The sequence below is a fragment of the Myiozetetes cayanensis genome, unplaced genomic scaffold (genome assembly GCF_022539395.1).
Source record: "Myiozetetes cayanensis isolate MyiCay16 unplaced genomic scaffold, myiCay2020 scf3, whole genome shotgun sequence".
Lineage (NCBI taxonomy): Eukaryota > Metazoa > Chordata > Aves > Passeriformes > Tyrannidae > Myiozetetes > Myiozetetes cayanensis.
This window is the reverse complement of record NW_026087521.1, coordinates 40,033,792-40,055,888: the sequence shown is the minus strand read 5'-3', so window position 1 is coordinate 40,055,888 and position 22,097 is coordinate 40,033,792. Positions and strand designations below refer to the sequence as shown.

Sequence of the window (22,097 nt, the reverse complement as noted above, 5' to 3'; positions counted from 1 at the left end):
GTATAATGGCATTAAAAGCAAAATCAAAAAGTTAGGCTTGAAAGTGATGCTCAAAGCTGAGCATGATCCTGTTGAGGAAGTGTTAACCTTGCAATTTACGAGTTCTCTGTTCTGTTAAGATTTGTAGTACAAAATAATTGACAACAGTGAAATGTAAAAATCTATTTTGCATCTTAATAGTGCAATTGGTGTAAAAATAGCTCAACGTGCGTGTTTTTTCATAACTCTCTTCCTCACCCTATTGAAATTTCAGCTGAACAATGAAGCCTGAATACTAGCTTCTAGGAGGAAGCTGATTTGCTCCTATCTATTAATTTATTGAGCTCTACATATGATATACTTAAGTTTAAGCTGTTCACAGCTGAAAATGTCTCATTAAAATGTAAGCTTGAGTGTCAAACACTGAAATTAACTTTTACTCTCAAAAGGACTATAAGTGTGTAACAATAAAGTTTCACTAGATCGTATTTAGAAAATCCTATTCCCCCCTAAACAGTGACACAAACCTCAGTTGATTCCCTGGAGCCATGTTCGCATTACCAGGTTCCTTGTAGGATTTTCCTGGCATAAATATTCTAGAAGGTCAGTTGAAAGCAAGTAAGATTATGAAACACACGTTTTGATTGTGTAACAAGTTTGCTTGCATTTAAAACTCAAAACTTAAAAAAAAAATCCTTAAAATTTACAAAGTTAGAAAACAAAACACAATGGGCAAAACTGCTATCAATTTCACAGTGGCTCCCTCTTCCAATGTTATATGTTAAAATTTATTTTTTCTTTAGATAGAATTTCTCTAAGCTAGGAAGTCTCACAAGAAATGAGCAGAGCAGACATATTCTGTTTTTAATATGTGGTGCAATCTTGGAACAAACAAATGAACAAACTCAATAATTTATTCCTTCTCTCCATTTTCTTTTCTCTGTAGACCCTGGCTTATGGTGATATGAACCACGAATGGATAGGAAACGAATGGCTCCCCAGCCTGGGTTTACCTCAGTACCGAAGTTATTTTATGGAATGCCTGGTAGATGCGAGGATGTTAGATCACCTGACAAAGAAAGATCTGCGTGTGCACCTAAAAATGGTGGATAGTTTTCATCGGTATGTTGGCATTAACAACTATACCTATAAAAATGCTTATGTGTCTGCCTGTAGTGCTCAGGGCTGCACAGAATAAAACCACTTTCCGTTGTTCTGGTGCAGAAAGCCACACATAAAAGTGAGGGCTGACTGTCAGAAATCTGAATTGAGAGAGATTTGTTTAGTAATAGCAACTGCATGGCAATATGTCTCTCAAAACCAAGATACTGATACAGATAAATTTTGTAATGAGCAGGGAACCATTAATATATCAATAAACCCTTAAAAATACAGAAATAGTAACAATTTAAGTCGTTTGAAGTATGAGAAAGTGTTAGACTAAGATTCAAAGCCCTGAGATCTCATAATAATGAAAAGCTATTCTGTGTAGCACATAAAAGCTGTTAACAATACAAGCAAATTGACAGTTGTTCAGATTACCTAGGGATGTGCCAGGAAGCTAAACTGGAAAGATGGGAATAAAGGTATTTAGACTTTAAGGTGAATGATATTTATGTGACAAGAAGTGGATTTCTTTTTACTAAACTCTCTGATTTGTCATTTCTTTTGAGGCCTGGTTTGAGCCATTTTGTGGCTCGCAAGGGCTGACCTTTTCTGAATACAACTTTAGATGTTTTGGGTTTCTTACACTAGAATATTTATTCAAATATACTCATTTTGATTTTGTCCACTTCATTCCTTAAGTTTGGGAAATTCTTTTAATGATTTTACTCTCTCCTCTGTTCTCAAGATTTGGTACTTGAGCAACCTTGAAACGCCTCATGTGAAATGCAGGAAACACATCCTACATATGTTCCTATCTTCAAAATTATCTTTATTAACTGTGTAAATGTTTCTCTTTAAATAACAGAACAAGCTTGCAATATGGAATCATGTGTTTAAAGAGGTTGAATTATGATAGAAAAGAACTGGAAAAGCGAAGAGAAATGAGTCAGCATGAAATAAAAGGTGATAGCTCCTGGGAATGAGTACTGTGAATGTTTCTTCTTTTGAAGCTTGATACTGTTAACCCCTTGTCATGCCATTTTAGCAAAGCATTTAAACACGTGCTTTAAGCAAAACTAATGTAAGTCCATCTATTTTCAGAACATGTCCTAACTCCTTAAATTAGGCACAGTTAAGTACTTTGCTAAATTGGGGCTGCAGTTCCTAATGGCTGTTTGATACATTTTGCTAAATTGGATTTTCGGGACAGATTTTATCTGAGCCTCTTTCAGGACCAGAAGCAGACGACCAAACAGCCTGCAGCTCAGTGGGATGTGCTGGGGACAATGCTGGAAAATGGAAGTACTCAGGACCATCTCACTGTGCTCTGGCTTTTGAAAACTTTTGCCTTTGATTTCTTACATTGGAGTGTATCACAGCAAATTTTTCTTGGAGGGGTGACCACTGAGGCAGTTGATTGGTATGTAAGAACAGTTCCTAACAAAACTGGCCTTATTAGAAGATTTAATAGCTGATTCTAAAGATTTTTTCCATGTAAAGGTCTCTAGAGCAGTTGCAGGCTCCCTTCATGGTTCCTTTAATATATAACAATTAGGGTAGTTGGCTTTTTTCATTTATCAGAAATGAATCCTTTGATTACTTTGAGCATTTCTAGCTTTAGTGACTACAGCAGTTAGCACTTCTCAAGCACAATGCTGATTAGAAGAGCAAAAAAAAAAAAAAAAATTAGAAGGGGGTATGGCTACAATGATGTTCTACTGCTAGTGCTCAAGACAGATGATGGCACGCACTAATGTAAAGACTACCTTGGATGTGCAGGCATCAGTGCCAGTCACTCTGAGTGTGTCTAGCTTTAGGCTGACATAGGGGAGTTGTGTATTGGTCTCAAATTATGGTGTGACTCCAATGCTAGTCACTGCTAGGACAAGGGGGAATAACCCAGAGCCTCCTTCACCTCATTGGTCAGTTATTCATGGTCCCAGGAGAGCTTTGGTCTCTGCCTGCCACGGTGTTTCATTCTATCCTGACCCCAAAGTCTGGAATGCTCTTGGCCAAGCAATGGAGAATACTGGCTCCCAGAACAGCTACATTAGCTGGACTTCCAACGGTTCAGGAAAAAGCCTCATGACTTAGTAAGAGAAAACTCAGTATCATGTTTCCCACTCACAACTATAAAGATGCATATAAGCAACTTTTTTTTAATCTTACAAGCAGGGTGGGCTTATTTCTTAGAATAGCAAATCCTCAAAAATGGTTTTCTAGCTCATTTTTTGCCTCAGCTTTATAATTGCCATGGACCTTAACAGTCCTTCTAGCTTTCTGAACTAAACATAGTTTTAGTCTCTAAAATTGTGAACTCATCATTTGCTTTATGACATGTTATAAAATGGTAGGTGCTGACACAACTCTCAAAATGTTTAATACAAAACTCTCCAGTGAAGCCCTGAGGAATGGATATTTCTCCTGTGGCCTTGCACTGTTGAACTGTAAAAACTTGCCGAAGAATTGAAAAGGGTACATATAGGAAGGAATTGCATTCTGGAGATGCCCTCTGGAAGCATATTTCTCTTTTGGAAACATTATTTAGAATAAACATTTAACTTGAAGATAGCTAAAATCACACAGAATTTTTGAAAAGGACATATTAAAGCTGCAGGAATGGTTTGTTGGAATTCCTTTTTTAAGAAATAAGGCAGTGTGACATCCCCAGTGCATGCACAACTGCATGCATGCACCTGTACAATTTGGAAGTTATCAGGTAGCAGGAGACTGACCCGTTGTTATGTCCTTACAGATGTGCTGGTATGGAGCAACGATCGAGTCATACGCTGGATACAAGCCATTGGCCTCCGAGAATATGCAAATAATATTCTAGAAAGTGGTGTACATGGTTCACTTATAGCACTGGATGAAAACTTTGACTACAGCAGTTTAGCTTTATTATTACAGATTCCAACACAAAACACCCAGGCAAGTTTGCTTACACTACTTGTTACTCTGTACCCATTATTGTATTTTATTCGTCTTCAACCATTTTAATTGTTTACTTTGGTATCTCTAGGCACGGCAGATCCTTGAGAGAGAATACAACAACCTTTTAGCACTAGGAACTGAAAGACGACTTGAGGAAGTAATTAATTTTATTTTAAGTATTTATAAAATATCACAGTGAAACATTAAAATTAAATTGAATGCATGAAGACATGTTAATTCTCACATTGTTAAAAAAGAGTCAGTTAAAGCTTTAAGAAAAAATTAGGAATGCCCATCAAGGGCCAGTGTGGCTACATATTTGTATCACTTTTGATGCTAAATTTGGCACTGCACTCTTATCTTAAGATGAACTTTTCCAGAGAGGAAGCATGCAGAACATACACAATGGAAGTTCTACTGACCAGGGCAAGTGGAGGAAGATGTGTGTGGGTTGGATGCCTGCGCAATCTATTCTTTAGACCACTTACATCCTTTATTTAAAAATAAAGAAGAAAGAAGAAAAATAGATGTTCTGTTTGTTTCTTTTTGTTTTTCGAAGTTAATATTAATCAAGTGCAATGTGGGGCAGTTATCTGGGATCAAAAATCTCAAATCCAATGATGGAACTTATTCATATTAATGTAAGAGTCCAGTGCAAAAGTGTTGAAGTCTTGGACTTCTGCATATGAGGAGAAATAAAACTTTTAAAGACTTGCTGAAAATGTGAGATGCCTATGAATTCTGTGCATGCATATGAGTGTTTAATCCTTTATGAGCACTTTATGTAAGCTGCCTAATGCAGTAGACACTGCACTGTCACTGTATAAGAAAGTTCTACTTTAGCTGATACTAAACCCCTCAACTGTATCGAGCCAGAGATTTAAGAAGAGTTTCCCACCCTAACAATTAATATTCTAAAGCATTTACTTTTGCAAGTGTGTCTCAAACACACTGCAGTAACTGGATGCAGTGCAACAGAGCAGGGTAGTTATTGTGGAATGCATTTAACAGTGGGAGAGGCAGCACACAGCAGGATAATTAATCAAAACATTTCATTTTGCTTTATCAACTACAACTCTGTGTTGACAGAGCGATGACAAGAACTTCAGACGTGGCCCCTCCTGGCGACGACAGTTTCCTCCACGCGAGGTTCATGGGATCAGCATGATGCCGGGCGCTTCGGAAACACTGCCAGCTGGGTTCAGACTAACCACAACATCAGGGCAGTCACGGAAGATGGCAAGTGATGGTATGCAATCACTTTTGCACTTCATGTTGAAAAGCAAGAGGCTTATCCTAGCATGCTAAATTGACTTTTAATGCATGTCTGTCTTGCACCACCACAACTGTGTTCATTTAACTGGGATGAACAGAGTCTGGGAGAGTTGAATTAGGGAATAGAAAAGCACTGAATTGTCATAGTATTGATATTTTCAGGTTTGCTTTAGACTGTCAGTGTTTATTTAAAATACAAAGAAAAAAGGCCATGTCACCATCCTATGTCTGCAAAGGAAACATTCGGAAAGACAAGAATTAATTTACTAACTTTCAACTAAGATTGCATATAATATTTAAGCAAATTTTTCAGCTTATTAGCCTCTCAGCAGGTGGAGTGTATTTTAGAGAATGAACTTAGAATGGGCTATCACCTCTATTTTCCTATCTGACTTTCAAATTAGATAGCTTAGCCTTGACCATCAAATAACTGAAGTTGCTAGCAGATAATTATCATCAGATGCGTAATTAGCAAATACTGAATTTCTGGCATTAATTGAGTTATTGTATACCCCTCTTAATTTTCTCTGGAAATCTTTTAATTTCCAAAAGATGCACAAACTCAGCAATGATTGGCAAAGTAACAAGCATACATAATGCAACAAAGAAATATAATTAAAAAAAAATAAAATTTAAAAATCATTGTAAGAGAGCAAGGGAGCAGGGACAAACCCCATCACAGCTATTCCTTCAGATATATGGAAGATAAAGCCAAGTATGCCTGCTTAAAGTTCTGAGAAGTATCACTACAAAGATTGGCCCATTTAAAATACTACCATTTATTTCATCATGAGAGAATTTAGGTCTATGGATAGACTTGTCTCAAAGTAATTTAATGCACTGTTTGTAGTGATTACATTCTGTAACTCTTGAATGAACTTGGATGACAGTATTGGCACCTAAATTCCATTAAAGCCATCTAAATTCCATTAAAGTTTCACCTTTAAAAAAAATACCTTATAGTTGCAGTTACAGAACAAATAATTTACTGATTGCATCACTGAATTCCATTGGTTTCTAGCTCTCATGGCATTTCCATGGCCCACATTACTGTAGCAGCTAAGAACCTTACAGACATTCATGGATTTTATTTTCTAAGCATAATATGAAGTAGAAGATGATATTCCCATTTTACAGAAGGGCAACTAAGGCATAAGGGGGATTTAGTGATTTACTTGAGGTGTTCCAGACAGTTTATTCTTGAGCTGGGTACCGAACTTAGTAGATTTAAAAGGTAAGTAATTTTGAAGACCTACACCTTCATGCAGGATTTGGCTTCCTATCTCGAAGCACTAAGAATGCAATAGTATTTCAACAGCATGATAGGTAAGAGCATTAGGACTTACAATGAAATAAAGACAGAATTGAGTTTTAAACTGTATTCACTTAATACAGATTCCAGTAGCACATCAGACTTGAAGAAACACTGAGTTCTGAACTAGACTGTGCCCAGATGATTTCATAGAAAGCCACAGAACAATGTAACAGCCCCCTTCCAGTGGGAAGCAGATTAATTTATTTTCCTCATGATCTTAAAGAGGTTCTGTTCTGTTTCTTTTTTTTCTGTAATTTCCAGTTGCTTCATCACGACTACAGAGGTTAGACAGCTCAACAGTTCGTACATACTCATGCTGACAAGACCTAGCAAAGAAGCCAGCACTGAATTGTGAGTATTCCTAAGGGGGACCATCATGAAAGCTCTTTGTAACCGTACACTACACCCCACATTATCAAAGCAAGAGCCAACATGAAGCAGAGGACATAACTAAAGACTCACTAGCGTTGTCATTTCATCATGACAACAGTCTTAAGCTCAGTCCAGCTGATGCTACCAACAATAACATTTTGAGGAGATGGCAGTGGGCACAGGCAATGAATTTACTTTATGAGAACTCTTTTGAGTTCTACCATGAGCTGGGGTGGGAGGCAAAACTAGTAAAGCAGAAGATATTTACTTCTATTTTTTTCTTTTTTTTTTTTTTTAATTAAAGCTATGGCTCAATTTAGAACAACACGTAGTTGTTTAATGCTAGAACAAAACTTCCCCATACAGAAAATTTTGCAAAGTTATCTATTGCAGACATTTTTGCACTTCTCAAATAATTCAGAATTGACAAAGAAGGGATATTCTGAGCTGGATCCAACTCTGAATCAAATTTAGTACTAGAATTCATGTTGCATTTTTCACCATTTATCTTTTGAATATAGCTATGAATATCACAGATTAACTGTTCCAAAGTTCTGTGGAAGTTATAGTTTTCTACTTCATCACAAGTTTTGCAAAAAATCCCAACATGATGAGCATTTTCATCAGTATGGCACCATTTCATGCTAGTATTTTCTCAATAAAACAGTTTTCCTTTTAGTTACATGAGGACTTGTAAGGGAGCTGGAAGTAATATTTTGATAGCACCAAAACCTCACCTGACATCAAACATGGTTCAATTGTTGCATATTGAAGGCAAGGCATGCCAGGATCTGCAAGAAAGTAGGAAGTTTTTTGTTTGGTGGTGGTTGTTGTTTTTGTTTTAGATCCCCAAGACTGGGACAGGATTGGGGCCATCAAGATTTTACTAACTGCATAGGTTCAAAAAGTGCTTAGGAGTAGTAAATGATAACAGTGGGAACAGTAGATTGCTCAGGATCCTACTGATGACAGGAGCCTTAGTTCACAGATCTTCAGGAGACTGCAAGAGTATAAAACCTTAATCTTAAAAATGGGAACTTTCCATGCCACCACTGAAAAAATAAGCACCAGGGGAGGTGTGGTTTTTTTTGGTTTTGTTTTGGTTTTGTTGTTGTTGTTTTGTTTTGTGTGGTTTTTTTGGGGGGTTGTTTGTTTTATTTTCTTAAAAAGGTAAGTTTAGCAGCTGGTCCTACAAAGATGATGATGAAGCACATAAATTATAGAAATCTTTTTCTGTGTATATATGTATAGATTAGTGTGGTGTTATGTCAGCCAAGTCAATGACAGGACTTTCACTGGGTTCAGTGACAGAAACTGACAGCAGAGGTGCGTACCTTTTCTCCTATGTGCTTCAGAACTATGTACTGAAAACAGTAAAGTATGACCAAGAAATTAAGTTCAAACACCAAGCTATATATTAGGCCAACAGTAATAGGTGAGGTTTGAAGAGTGCAAAAAAGGCAGAAACTGAAATTTGATATGCTAACAAAAATTAAGATTATCCAAACTATTTATTCCCAATATATTAAAAATCATCTAAAAAGTAGCAAATGAAAATCATAAGTAAAGCAAAAGACTTTTCTGGCACTATTATACCAAACTTCAGAATTTAAAGAAATTGCCTGCTCAAAGATGAATGCATAAACAAGAACTGCTCATATGGGGAATGTGATAAAGGACAACAGAGGAGTTTTCAGAATTTTGTGACCACAGTTCCTGGGTAACAGTTTCTTCATGGGAGGAACTGATTGATACTTGAACTAAAGGGAAGATTATTCACACTTCTTGAAATTTTCCAGATCCAGCATAGACTAAGGCCAGACTTGTAACAACTTGCACCATCAGCAGCTGTGTTACTGTGGTGACTAACATATCTGCATTCATAGAACCAGGGACTGATTCTAACTGAGCAGCAGAGGGCAGGGACAGCTGGATGAGCTGCCACACAATAAAGATATTTTAAAAATTCTAATATAATAAAGGGGAATATGCATACAAAGAGTAAGCGAAAAAGTGAGCTGCAAACAGACTGCATGTGGAAAAAATGCTCACGGCCTATGATCACAGAAGGCTGCAGATTCTTGCATTCTGCTACTCTTACAGAGATATTCCCTTACAGAGATTGTCAAAGCCTTGAATTTCAAAATAATTTATGCCAACAATACCAATTGGATACAACCTTACAGTGTCTTACAGTGTTTCTTCACAGCAGCTGTGAATCACTCATATGCTTTCAAATTGCATTTCAGGTGGGTTTTTTTAGACATTTGTTGAAACCACGACGAGCTGCCAGGAACCACGAACAGACATTCTCAGAACAGTTACATGAGTATACTGTGAGCAACCTTGTTCTAGTGCACCCTCAGTATCAGAAATTTAAGAACAATTAAGACTGCTGGTGCTGGCCATATGTTGCCCAGCTGAGCATCTGCAATGCCACACAGCCTGTGTATTTGGCACTCACACTGCCCAAGCTTTCCCAATGCTTTTCTCTTATAAAAACACTTGTCATCACCAAGTCAGAAGGCTCAGTCAGGACAGTTTTATTGCCACTGGCTGGGGCAGTAGAACATACCAGTTTCACTTCTATTCTAATGAAATAGGGGATTTGGCAAAATCAGTGATGTACTTTACAAATTGTCTTTGGAACCCTTCATTGGTAAAGACAAATGGGGGAAGCAGCATTCCAAAAAGATGTGAATGATAATCTGGAAGCAGCCGGTCCATAGCAAAGAAATCATCAGGGTGAAAAAGGTAAATGCTAAAACTAAACCCAGTGTTGAATTAGGACAGCAAGAAAACAACTATAAAATGAATATAAGCAGCAGTCTATTTTGATCTAGGACAAAAATCAGTATACATCAGTAAAATATTAAAATGCATTATTAATAGGTCTGTGTTGCAGATCTAAAATTAAACAAATGCATGCTTCCCACAGATAATCAAAGCCCATGTTTTAGTAAAACATGCAATACTGTAGTTAGTGATATATTTTCTGTTGTCATTGCATCATAGACCAAATTAGAATCAAAGAATCTCACTAATTAATGCTTATTTTTTTTCCCCTTAGATGTCATCTCTTTCTTCTTCTTTACTTGAAGTGCACTATCACTACTTAGGAAAAGAGCATTAAAACTCTCTGCAAGAACAGGGTAATAAGGAAGAAAATACATAAGGTTTATCAGACAAAAACATATGATGTTCCTTTCATGTACTGGTTAACTTAAGAATAAAAAATACCTAAATTACTCTTAAAAAAGAAAAACAAAACAACCTCCCTTTTTTTCTCTCAGCATCTCTGTCATCAAAAATTTGGCAGTAGTGCACATCCAAAGCTTTTATTAAACGAAGCCACTCATCTTTACATTGTTCCATCTGTTTTATTGTAAAATACTAGACATTTACGTATTTACTGTGTATGTATTTCTTTTAAAATGTGTAAGTCTTATGTAAATGGATATAAATATGATTTTTTAAAAATAAAATCTATGGTACATGGGGTCTCAGTGCAAACATTTGACAATACAGTGTCAATAATACTGTTTGTATCTTTCCATTCCACCATTTTTACAGTTTTTGGATTGTAACAGTCAAATGAATATGTTTAGCAGAGTTAGAAGCTTCAACTGAGAAAAATCTGTCAATATTAAAAGCTGAACACCTGCCTCTGATGATGTATAATAGAATGACATAACCTGGAACTGGAGCCAAAATGGACCTCTAAAGACAAAATGGAAATGTCAGATATCTATAGAGAAGTACCATGATGGCTCACCTCTTAAAAACGTACAAATAAACCCAGGAGAACTGTTTATAAAAAAAAAAAAAAGGCAATTTAATAAAACATGATTTATACAAAAAACCAAAAACTTTCTTCTATGTTACCTGTGGACCAAGAAGAATCTTGTTTTACCAAGAGCCACCTTTTTGTTCCAGGATCTTGAAACACCAGCCAGCATTGGAAAAGTAAATCTAATATTTGCATAGAATCAGATTCTCGTTTTCAGATATATTCAACAAAGAAAGACAAGAGAAGCCAAACCCCACCATTTCTTCATTCTAACAGTGCATTAGGCTCCTGTCTAATGTTACGCTTTTAGCCAAGATGGCCTTGCTGAGACTTCACAGAAGTCAGTTTTATCAGAGGAAATAACTGAAAGACAGAGTGATTAATATATAATGTATAAAAGATTAGAAGAGCAACTATTACCTGCTGTGGCTTTATTTGGTGGTGTTATTGTTGTTTATTCTTTGTTTAAATGGGAAGTTTCAAAGTAAGACCTACTTAATAGTCATTTACCTATTTGCTATTTTTCTGCTGCTTGATCTTAGCTCAAGACCTGTCTTTTAGTTATTTCTTTTAGCAGTTTGATCTGCAATGTTTGCACGTACATAAACATTTGTTTTGTCTATTTTCATTTGGCAAACTTCGGTCAATCAGATGGTGAACAATTTTTCTCCCCCAATGTCAATAAAAAAAAGAATTCAGTGCTATTTGTGTTTATAAGTCTATTAAACTTGGTACGTAGGAGCACTAGATTTGGAAACCAGATGCTTCTCATAGCTACGCATAAGCACATTTTGACACGAACAGGTCTGAATCACGATGGAGTTACTGGTCAGAATCCGCCACGAGAGGGAGCACTGAACTTGCTGATGGGTGCGATATGATGGCAGAGTTATAACTGTATAAAGCCAGGGCTCTTGTAAATACAGTTCCTCAGGCTTGACCGACATCGTTCCTGATGTTCTTTCTCCCTTTCCTCCCTCAGCCGCCTCCTGGATTATTTTAGAGTAGAATATCACAAAGTAGAACAATGCAAACACCATTGTCGTTGGTTGCAGTATCATATGAATACACGTTCCCTTGTAAACCCACACTAAAACTTAGGGGATGGGGTTAAATGAGATGTGTTGGGGAAAAGAATGAGCCAGATCTTGTGACCAAAGCTGAAGTTATCCTGCCTCAGAAGTACAGCACCGTTAGCAAAGCACCCTGATGATTCTTAGAGCCATTAGCATTAACAGTCTAGCCTCTCACAACATGTTTTACTCTCTGTTCAGATTGAGATTTGCAACTACATTGAATAACTGAGCAGGGGTGGTGGGCTGGGGAGGGCCCTACCTTATACAGTGATTTGGCAAAAAACAAGATCAGCACAGACTCAAGCTAGGCTGGTTCTACGTGACTGGCTGTGCTGTATGCAGTCCCTAGTGAAAAAACACAAGGACATTTTATGTCCTTATGTAGTTCTTATGCAACTAGTAGAGCTCACCAACTCTACAAAAGATCACAGGCACCATCAGGTATGGCTCACAGTAAGTAGCACCTATCAATCACCTTTTATCTCCTACATCAATCTGTTGGTTTATTTCATCCCTTTACAGGGATATCATCCTTAACTCTATCCACCAGCACACAGCAGTATTTCTGGACTCTTTTGAGGACCTCTCATATATCAACATCATCTGAATTTATGCATTACTTATTGTTTCTTCCTCTGGAAAGCACTGTTGAGTTTGAGTAACTTCTCTGCTTTTAAACTTTTCTGTATACGCATATTTTTTAAAGCATTTTCACATTTATTTTTCAATTAAAAACCTGCAGCTTGAGAAGTATGTAAAGAGTGTATCCTCCATCTCCTGGCTTATTAAGAACTCTGTAACTATTCTGAAATAGCCTATAAATTCCAGGATAAGCTGCTTAGTATCTGTATTTGCAAATTTCTTGGTTATATATACCTCAGCAAAAGCACATTCTGATTATCCTTATCATAAGGGATACAAACCACAACAAAAAAATTATCAGAAATGCAAAGAGTAAGTGCCTGCCTTTATTTAAAATATATGTGTATTATTGACTATTACTGTGGACAAATCAAGATTTCCACAGACTTGAAAGCCAGAAAATATTTATCGTATTACAAAATGACACTTCAGAAAGTTAATGAGTAAAAAAATTATAGGAATCTAATTTATAGCAGAAAGTCTAAGGGAAAAAAGAAATCACTGGAATCAAGAAAATTAATTTTAAAATTCTTAATTTTAGAAAAATTAAAACATTTTAAAGGTTTCTAATTTACAAGTGAGAACAATTTATGTCTTCAGCAATTTTCACAATAGAATTCCTATTTATTGCTGTGCTCAGTTCATGACTTACTTTTTGTAAGCTGTTGTAGCCAAACTCAAGTTACTGGTCACATTACACAAAAACGGATTGAAAGGTTACATGACATCATATATATATATATATATATATATATATATATATAATCCCATGACTCCTCCCTTTTAAGACTAGAGAAATGTATGAATTCTGTGTGGAATTTTCAGCCATCTTAATAACCAGCATATGTTCACGACATGCAGAGACTTTACTATGTGTCATTGGCTGTGACAAGATGGTAAAGAACACAGTAATGTTTCTGCAGTGAAAACACTTTGTCCCAAATCATGACTACTTTTTAAAATGTGGTAATCTTAACAGAAAGTGTCTTTGTATACTTCTGTAACTAAAATGTTTGTTATTGATGTATTAACCCATTTAATTTTTCTTTAGCAGTTCTTCAATGTGTTTAAACACGCTAGCATCTTCAATGGTTGGTGTTATCTGAAAAAGAATATATAGAAGCATGTGAGAGTAGATTGGTTTTCATTCAGAGATTCTTCTAAATCTAGCCTTCAAAAGCAATCAACAAAAAAGTATCTGGAAAGCTCTGCAGCATAAAAACCTTTTGGGTAAGCCACAGTAGAAATAAAACGTAACATACTACCTTAAATCATAGACCAGTTACAGAACAGTCGTGAGAATCAAAACCATAATGTTGTGCCTTTGGGTGTGCATGTGTGCCTAATTCATTAAAGCACACATCTCCAACTTGCCTTGTATGGCTTTCCACTGACAAGTGCAGAAAGAGCTGAACGTGGTATCTTGCCAGAGCGTGTTTTTGGTAGCTGTTTCACAAACATCCCCTTCTGGAAAGTTGCTACAGGGCCAATGTTAGTTCGAACTTGCTCAACAATTTCATTCAAAATCTTACGCTCTTCTGTCTTTATACCTGGTGAAGAAAGTCATATCCTTTACCTTTTCTGAGACTTTTGCAAGTCTTAGTGACATCAGTATCAGTGAGCTCTCACCTTGTCTGAGTACACACAGCGCAAATGGAACATGTCCTTTTAAAGGATCCTCCTGGCCCACAACAGCACAGTCTGCCACAGCGGGATGGAAGAGAATACACTAAGGAATAGAAAACAGAATTAAACTGAACTAATAATATAATAGATGAACATTTCAGTGAAAAAATTCCACAGTCATGGACATTTAACATAGTTACTTCTTACATTTTGACAGCAAAAGGTATTTAGTCAGTACACCTCAGGATTCCAATTAACATGTGTTGCAAATGTATATGATTGTTTAATTTCATACATATAGTTCATGTATTTCTCAAACAAACACAAGAAGTAAGAACTACAGAAGCACAAGACAGAAATCTAGAACAAACCGAAGGTAATTTCTTTGGGAGAGTATCACATCTTTGGTTTTTTAGTGAGATCTTTGCTGGAACAAATAACAGTAGTCTAACATTATAATTAACCTGGAGTTAAATGCATGGGGTAAGGACCAAAACCACAGAAGCACTCCTATTACAGAGTTATCAGGTCATATTGGTTTATTCTCTCTGACTCATACGTTTTTTATTCTTTGCTGCTGTAAAGGCATAGTTTTAACAAAGGTCAAATACAGGCCCAGCCTCAGTTTGCAGCCAGCCTAGCTCAGCTCACTCTCTTGGAAGCATTAAGTCTCAGCCTCCTGAGACAAAAAAGACAATTAAACCAGAGCCTCCCTCCTTCCCAGCGCACGTTACACAATATCACATTGACAAAAATACCCCAAATTCTCTTTTAGTTAAGAAAAGTAAGACATTTTCTCTTCCTTCCAATTAACTAGCTGAGGTTCTAACTTCCTGGAAAACAGTCTCAGTACATACCAAGATGTGTGTCACCAAGACTGGGACAAAGCTGGGCTTAAGATGCCAAGAATTGTGAATCCTCTTCCAAAGTAACTGGCTATTTTCATGTAGCTATCAGTGTGCCTTTGGACATCTTGCTGTCAACAGTGCTTTTAGCACTTTTCAGTCCTCTGGACTCAGCTACAAAGAACTAAATATGACCCTACACAGAGGCCACATCATGTGCATACAAGGGCTATGTTCTTGCTAACAACTGAACTTCACGTACTGTGTTGTCAAAATCGAAGGCAATGGGATGACTAACTAAATTTTAAGAATAAAGGCCTTTTTTGGTTGTTTTTATTAAGCAGGAATACCACATTTCTACTGGCTACTCATACAATGGCGTGAGAATGAGGAAGACAGGAAAAGTACACAGAAGACAGAGAAAAAAACCTAAAGAAATGGAAAGCTGAATCACTATTGTTCCAATTAACAAAAGGAAGGCTCTTGTTGACCTGTTTGTGAAACTAATGGGGAAGGAACAATTCAAAGGATTTCCTATAACCCATTTTCGAAACAGATTTCCCCATCCTTGGGACATTATAGTCAGAAAGGAGGAACTGGCTCTATATGTCATGGTCACTACAGCATACACTAAGAAGTAAGCATTTCTAGCACACTTTGTTTGTCAGAAGCTATGCTCACTTCACAAACTATGATCTTAGAAATATCCCATGCTAGAAAAAGGGCAAATGGAAAACACTGACCTTAACAGTAGATGCATAGTCTATCAAAGTACAAAAGCATGACCATTTATGCACAGCTTTTGAAACAGGAGTTAAATAGGATGTACACCAGCTACATATACAACAGTGGACTGGGCTTACCTGAGAATTAGAAGGGCAGAGGAGCCTGCTAGAGTAAAAGCTGAAGTTAAATATATACCTCTACATTTGAATTCAGGTGCAGCCTACTTTTTCCAGAAGTCACTGCAACCACACTGACAAATCATACAGGAACAAATCTTACGCAACTCCAAATCTCTATGGTATTTCAGTGCATCACATACACTTAATGCACTTTGGTCACTTCTAGGCCAGAGCCTCAATAATGTATTTCTTTCCTGTTCTGTCCTCTTGACCCTGGCCACAGAAACTTGAGAGCCATATGTAACAACAACAACAACAAAAGGAAAGGAAAATAAAGGAAAGATAATGAAAGGAAAGATAAGAAAAACCCAAGGAATTATGGAAAAGTAGATAGTAAGGTCTACCAGTAGAGTATTGTTTTCCAAAGGAACGCAGGAAAAAGGTCTGCAGTAACCTCATGTTACCATTAAATATCATAATTACCTGCTGGGCATCAAGAGATGCCAGGCATCTCTACCCCTGAGGTAGAGACTTAAGTATTGCCAGTTTGTTTTGTAGTAGCTTGTTTTGGCCATTCCAGACTGTCACTTATTCATAAGAATCTGATGGTTAGTTGGAATATTGCAGTTAGTAGTATTTTTCTTCAGTCTATCCAAAATGCTATCAACATGCCTTTGACTTTTCAAATGCTAACTTCAAATGACTGAAATTAGTAATTAGGAACGACTAAAAAAATTAGTAAATACTAATTTGAAGATTATCAAACTTTGTAAAACAACTGAAAATGACAGAATCACCACTAGACATTTAAAAATTCTTTAAAAGTAATAAAAAACTTAAAGTGAAATAGTTTTGCTGGAATGATCACTGGGCAAATGAGGAGCAGACAGAAACACCATGATCATCTCATGCTAAATTCCTCAGTTTCAAGTCTGTTGCCTCAGATAGTCAAGATTCAATTTAAGTGTTTTTCAGAAAGGGGCAGGGAGGGACACCATAGATTTACAGACAAGAGTCAGATGGACGAAGACAAGCTGAGGTTACCATAATGGCTCCCCTTCACTGACTGGCAAGGTAAACACAACACCTACTGCATTGTGTAAACATGGAGTTCCAATGGTATTAATAGATAGCTTAGACAAAACTAATTGTTTAGAACATAATAAAGCTGAAATACTTAGCCAAAGCATTAACAAAAAACTTGTTATGCTTGCATTGCAGCTAAAATGTAAATGCAGATAATATACTTTCTTGACAAGGTGACTGTCATTTAATTAGATGGCGATTCAATGAACCTCTAATTCTGCATTTACTGATCTTATTGAGAAGCTCATTGTCGTCTTCTTAATGCTTTCCCATTTAACTATGCTGGGCATACATTAACACCACTGTTGGTTTTTAGCTTTGTTCAAAAGGTGAATAGAAAAGCTTCTAGAATGTCAGAGTGATGAAACACTTCTTGTTTCTAGGGGAAGGACTTAACTAGCAGGCAGACAAACAGACACAGATGAATACAAAGGTAATACAGCAGAGGAGGTGATTCAATTAATCATTTGTTATAGTAGTTTCAGATTCAGGCTGAAGCAAAGAAACAATGCCCAGTTCAGCCCCTGAGGGGCTGAGATTCCCTGCTGCACTTTAGTAGGGCAACACAGAAACTGACTTCTAAGGGAAAGAGGCTTAAGCAGACTAAAAGCCACCTTTATGTGAGTCAGGGAAGCAGCTTGTTCAGCTCCCTGGCTGACCGATTCTCAGTGGATTGACTATATTTATCTGAATTTGTTTCCTTCTGTGTAATCAGAATTTCTTCTATTCTAAGTTTCCTAGCCTTTAAAAAACATAGTTGCTAGGTCTAACAAAAAACCAAAAAAATTACAAACAAAAAAATTACTAACAAAAAAATTACTAGTTTTTGATTCAGTGAACAGTTAAATTCAGAGTTCTTGTAAGTGTATATTTTGTACATGCCCAGCACACCTTTTCCTATACCCCCTGAATAAGCAATTGATATGTCATCAGGGAAATTTGTAACTGGCAATCAATCACAGCAGTTCCAGAGAGGTGAGTGAACAATGATATGAAATTCAGACACTATTATGAACTGCACTATTTTCAACTTTTTTGAGTTGCATGACATTAATGACTTTCAATTTAACAGCATGTTTTTTTACAGAAATTTTCATTGTTCATTTAGCACTGCTCATACAGCAAGAGACAAAACAGCTGTCAAGAAACTGTGAAGGAAAGTCTTCAAATCAAGAAATGTGAGTCTATGTGAAAAGAATTCAGCCAACACAGAGCACTACATTTTAGGAATAAAAGTTTCTACTCCTCAGTAACTACGGTAGTTAGTGAAACTACTTGGCATACTGACTCTATATTATCTTAACATATTCCAAAAAAAATACATTATCAGAGCTAACAGCTACACTTCCCATATGCATGTCTTATCAATCCCATGGTACAAACTGCCTATTACTGACTAAATTTACTGTGTTCTGGAAAGCACCTTAATAGGAAGAACCTGAAATATGAAATGCTTTGGTTAAAACACCAATGGAAATGAAAACAAAAAGAGCAGAGAGAAAATGAGAGATTTTTGTGAGATTTTCAGTCTCAACTTGTTCTATTCATCTTTCATTCTTCTATTTTGCTGTCAGGCAATGCTAACCTCTTCAATCGCACCTGCTGAAATTCTGTGTCCAGCAACATTGATCACATCATCAGCTCGAGACAGGACATATAAATAGCCATCTTCATCCATATAGCCAGCATCCATAGTATCATAATATCCCTAAACACAACACAATAAAAAATAAATTCAAAAAGAGTACTAGGAATACCCATTAATTTACCGTGAAACCAACAACAAAAAAATCAACCCTTTTTCACATTAAATATGCTTTTGGTGCTTGAAAGATTTAATTCTGTAATATTTTTCACTATTTTTATGTCATAATATGCCATGCAGCTCGCTTTCCAGAAGGGTTTTGTAGTCTTTGTTAATACAGAACAGAAAACAATAGATAAACCTGGATTTCTTTCCAACTCTGCTTACTTTGATCCCTGACAGCTTGGAGGAGGATGTTGCCTGGATCCACACGAGGAGAATGGAATTGTTACAATATAATGACAGTTGTCAAACTGTCTTAAAGATATTCCTGTTTGCTGTGTCCAAACATACATAACCATCATGAAGCAACTGTACGCAGGAAACCATTCGTCTGACCGATTCACTCATTTACTTTTATTGATCCAAACCTTCATTCTGAACATTTGTATAGGGCCAATCTAGTTATTTCTACAAGGAAAGGAGGAAGCCAATCCTTGGATAGTTCATCTGACAAGAAAACATAACTAATGAAGTAAGGAGCCTCCAACATATTTAGGTGCACAGGAGACAAGTGTGTATTTTGGACTGACACCAAGCTAGCATGACTGCATGTCAACAGGAGTAGTATATTTGAAGCTACACTAGTCTAAGGTTGCAGGCCTATATCTTCTATTAGATCAAATGACATAAAATGGATTTTTGGCTCAGAAGCTTGAGGTGTACTTCTTCTATTTCAGATCTTAAAAAACCCACAGTATGCCCAAGGGCTTAAATTATAGATGAAAAAAAGTTTTATCTTGAAATGCTTTTAATTGTATACACATGTATCAAAGATCTCCAATTAAATTATGATAATTTATGATAAACTGTTATCCAGGTTAAATCTATTATCATTCAGTTCTGCAGGATTACCAGAAATTTATATAATTTATTTCATAATTCTTACTGGAAATTTTTGGAAATATAACTTCTGGAACGTTTCTTCATTTTCCCAAAGACCTGAGAATGCTCCAGGAGGCAAAGGCAACCTTAAATTGAAAAGAACAGAGGGAAGTAGTAAGAAATACAGATATAACAAGTACAACTCATGCTCTCCATTCATACTTGATATTCAGATAAATAATCATTGTTTATACCATCAGAAAACAGTTCAGCTTAATAATATACTGATAACATAAAAAGACCATATATTATTGTGAACATATGCATATAACTCTGTACTGTATCCAGACTTTACCTTTTATATTACATAAGCCCCTCAGTAAAATAATGTTTGATGTAGTAAACACCATATACTGCACTATAAATATGTTAACAACATTCAGCTTTCAACATTTCTAAGGATTAAGAATGTCAGAAATGTGTGCATATATGCTATGATACAGGCAATTTCATTATTACAGGTATCTTTTTCTCGAACACCCATCACAACTCACACGTGCATAGACAGATGGATTATCAAATACACAAATTTTCTGTTTCTGTAAAAAGATGTAGCTCAAAGAACTTCAACCATGAGAATATGACTAAAAATGCTTTTCTTTTATACTGAAACTGTGCTCAATATTATTGGAAATACTGGAGGAGTTCTTTGAAAGTATATTGATTAAGAAGTGAAGTTGAAAAAATTCTGGATTGCTTTATTTGCTGAGTTTTGAATGCAAACTATACACCCCTTCATCAGTTAGCAATATGAGAATGAGAAAATATGGGACATTTCATATACATGTCTGTCAGAAAGAAGAGAAGCTGCAGAAGCCTCAGCTAACAAAGGAGTGGTTGTTTCTTCCTTCAAATCTCTAACAGGATTAAACATAGATTTCTTCAACTGTCTAAAAGAGACATATTCAGCATATCAACACAAGTTTTATCAAGTTTACCCCTAAGGACAGAGAGAAAATGATCATGTAAGCAAACAAATTTATTCAGATAAAATCATAAACACCCCATACAGGTTTTACTAGCATATACCTACATTCCTAACTAGCAAAAATTTAGCTAGAGGTATTTTATTTTCTATTGATAGTGTCCCTGTGACACCTGAAGGCAACATCTCTAGCAGTGAAACACTTCTGTAGCATAGCAACACCGGTGTCATTATAAGTCTCCAGTGATGTTCAGGGCACAAGAACGAGTGCCACCAACTCTGTGACATGTACATTTCTAACATTATATTTGCAAAAAGAATAGTTATCTATCTATCTATATACACACTAATCCTAAGTATGGCATAAATATAAATATGGTTTAAAAAGTACAAACTACATTGGAAAGGTCGTATCATCCAGTAATGGTTCAAATACCTGATTTTTTACAATCCTAGTTTTTTCATCTTAATTTGGTTCAGTTAGAATAACAGAATATACTACTATAAATACTACTTTCTCTGAGGGTTCTGGTTCAACATGTCCAATAAATCACATTCCTTGAAAGTATGGTTAAGAAAGTATGGCCAGAAATGCCAAGACACTTCCCAGGTAGTCACGCAGGGTTCAGGAAGGCAGCTTGGCTTCTGCCCATCTGGAAGGAATTCACTGCCCTATTTTAAGCTTTTCAAGCTTAGTAAGTATCTCTGTGGTATACAAACATGACCTATACAGTGTTTGCCTTGGAAAAAAAAGACTTGAAAAACAATATATTGATCCTGACATTTATGCATTTATGAATTTAAAAGAAAGAAATTCTCTTGCTTAGATTCAAGAGAAACCACTAGAGAATGGCAGTTGCTATGGTTGTTGCCTGGTTGCTAATAGCAGAGCAATTCATAACAGCCTCAGTCATTGCAAATTTTGCACTTTAAATTTATTTAGCAGTCTGAAACATCATTGTGATGGGAGAGAAAGGACAATTCATATTGATAAAGTCCTTAATTTCCCCATAGCTCTATTCAGTACTTTGCAGTTAGTCATTCAACAGAAAAAAAAAAAAATTACTGCTGAAATCAGAAAAGCATTTTACTTTCTGTAATTGTTTAGAAATCTAAACATCATAGTGTGTAACATATCACCAAAAATATAATGCTTGCTCCCACCATTTCATTTTGTTCCATTTGTTCAGATTTTTTTTGGGGGGGGGAGGGGGTAGAGGAGGGCAGGGGGTGTCTTATGTTTGATTGTGGTTTTTTTGTTTGGTTTGTTGGGGTTTTTTTAGGAAAATTGCATTGATAAGTACATCTACAGAACATATTTCCTGAGTCTGTAGAAAACAGATTGCTAAACTAGTGGCTACCACAGGTATCTCTATAGTCCATATCATGGCACAATATGGACAACATCTGAAAATGTGCTTCTGTAGCTTTTTGTGACAGATTACTTGCAATTAAGACTCATTCATCCTCTAAGCAAAAAGTGAATGCCATCTTCCATGTGTCCATCTTCCAGGCAAAATAATTCCAGAGCAATGAGCTCATACAATTCTTTCATGCGAGTAAAGCTCTTAGCATCATGACTGACTGGAAT

The 22,097-nt window shown here is 36.3% G+C and overlaps 2 protein-coding genes across 13 annotated transcripts in view; one reads left to right on the top strand and one right to left on the bottom strand.

Moving 5' to 3' along the window:
* Positions 1-11,476, top strand: part of PPFIA2 (PTPRF interacting protein alpha 2) — a 333,097-nt gene extending 321,621 nt beyond the window's left edge. For all 12 annotated transcript variants that reach the window (XM_050324727.1, XM_050324724.1, XM_050324730.1 and 9 more), the window contains 7 exons: positions 926-1,101; positions 1,952-2,049; positions 3,842-4,017; positions 4,109-4,177; positions 5,110-5,269; positions 6,872-6,961; positions 10,053-11,476. In XM_050324727.1, the coding sequence (XP_050180684.1) occupies positions 926-1,101; positions 1,952-2,049; positions 3,842-4,017; positions 4,109-4,177; positions 5,110-5,269; positions 6,872-6,930 (738 nt within the window). In that variant the 3' untranslated portion in view covers positions 6,931-6,961; positions 10,053-11,476. The remainder of the gene's footprint in view (positions 1-925; positions 1,102-1,951; positions 2,050-3,841; positions 4,018-4,108; positions 4,178-5,109; positions 5,270-6,871; positions 6,962-10,052) is intronic.
* The window catches only part of ACSS3 (acyl-CoA synthetase short chain family member 3), a 78,962-nt gene continuing 68,097 nt past the window's right edge, over positions 11,233-22,097 (bottom strand). Inside the window, exons 12-16 of the mRNA XM_050324737.1 lie at positions 19,586-19,667; positions 18,478-18,600; positions 14,120-14,219; positions 13,865-14,040; positions 11,233-13,592 (exon numbers count right to left, since the gene is read on the bottom strand). Of these exons, the coding sequence (XP_050180694.1) occupies positions 13,527-13,592; positions 13,865-14,040; positions 14,120-14,219; positions 18,478-18,600; positions 19,586-19,667 (547 nt within the window). The 3' untranslated portion in view covers positions 11,233-13,526. The remainder of the gene's footprint in view (positions 13,593-13,864; positions 14,041-14,119; positions 14,220-18,477; positions 18,601-19,585; positions 19,668-22,097) is intronic.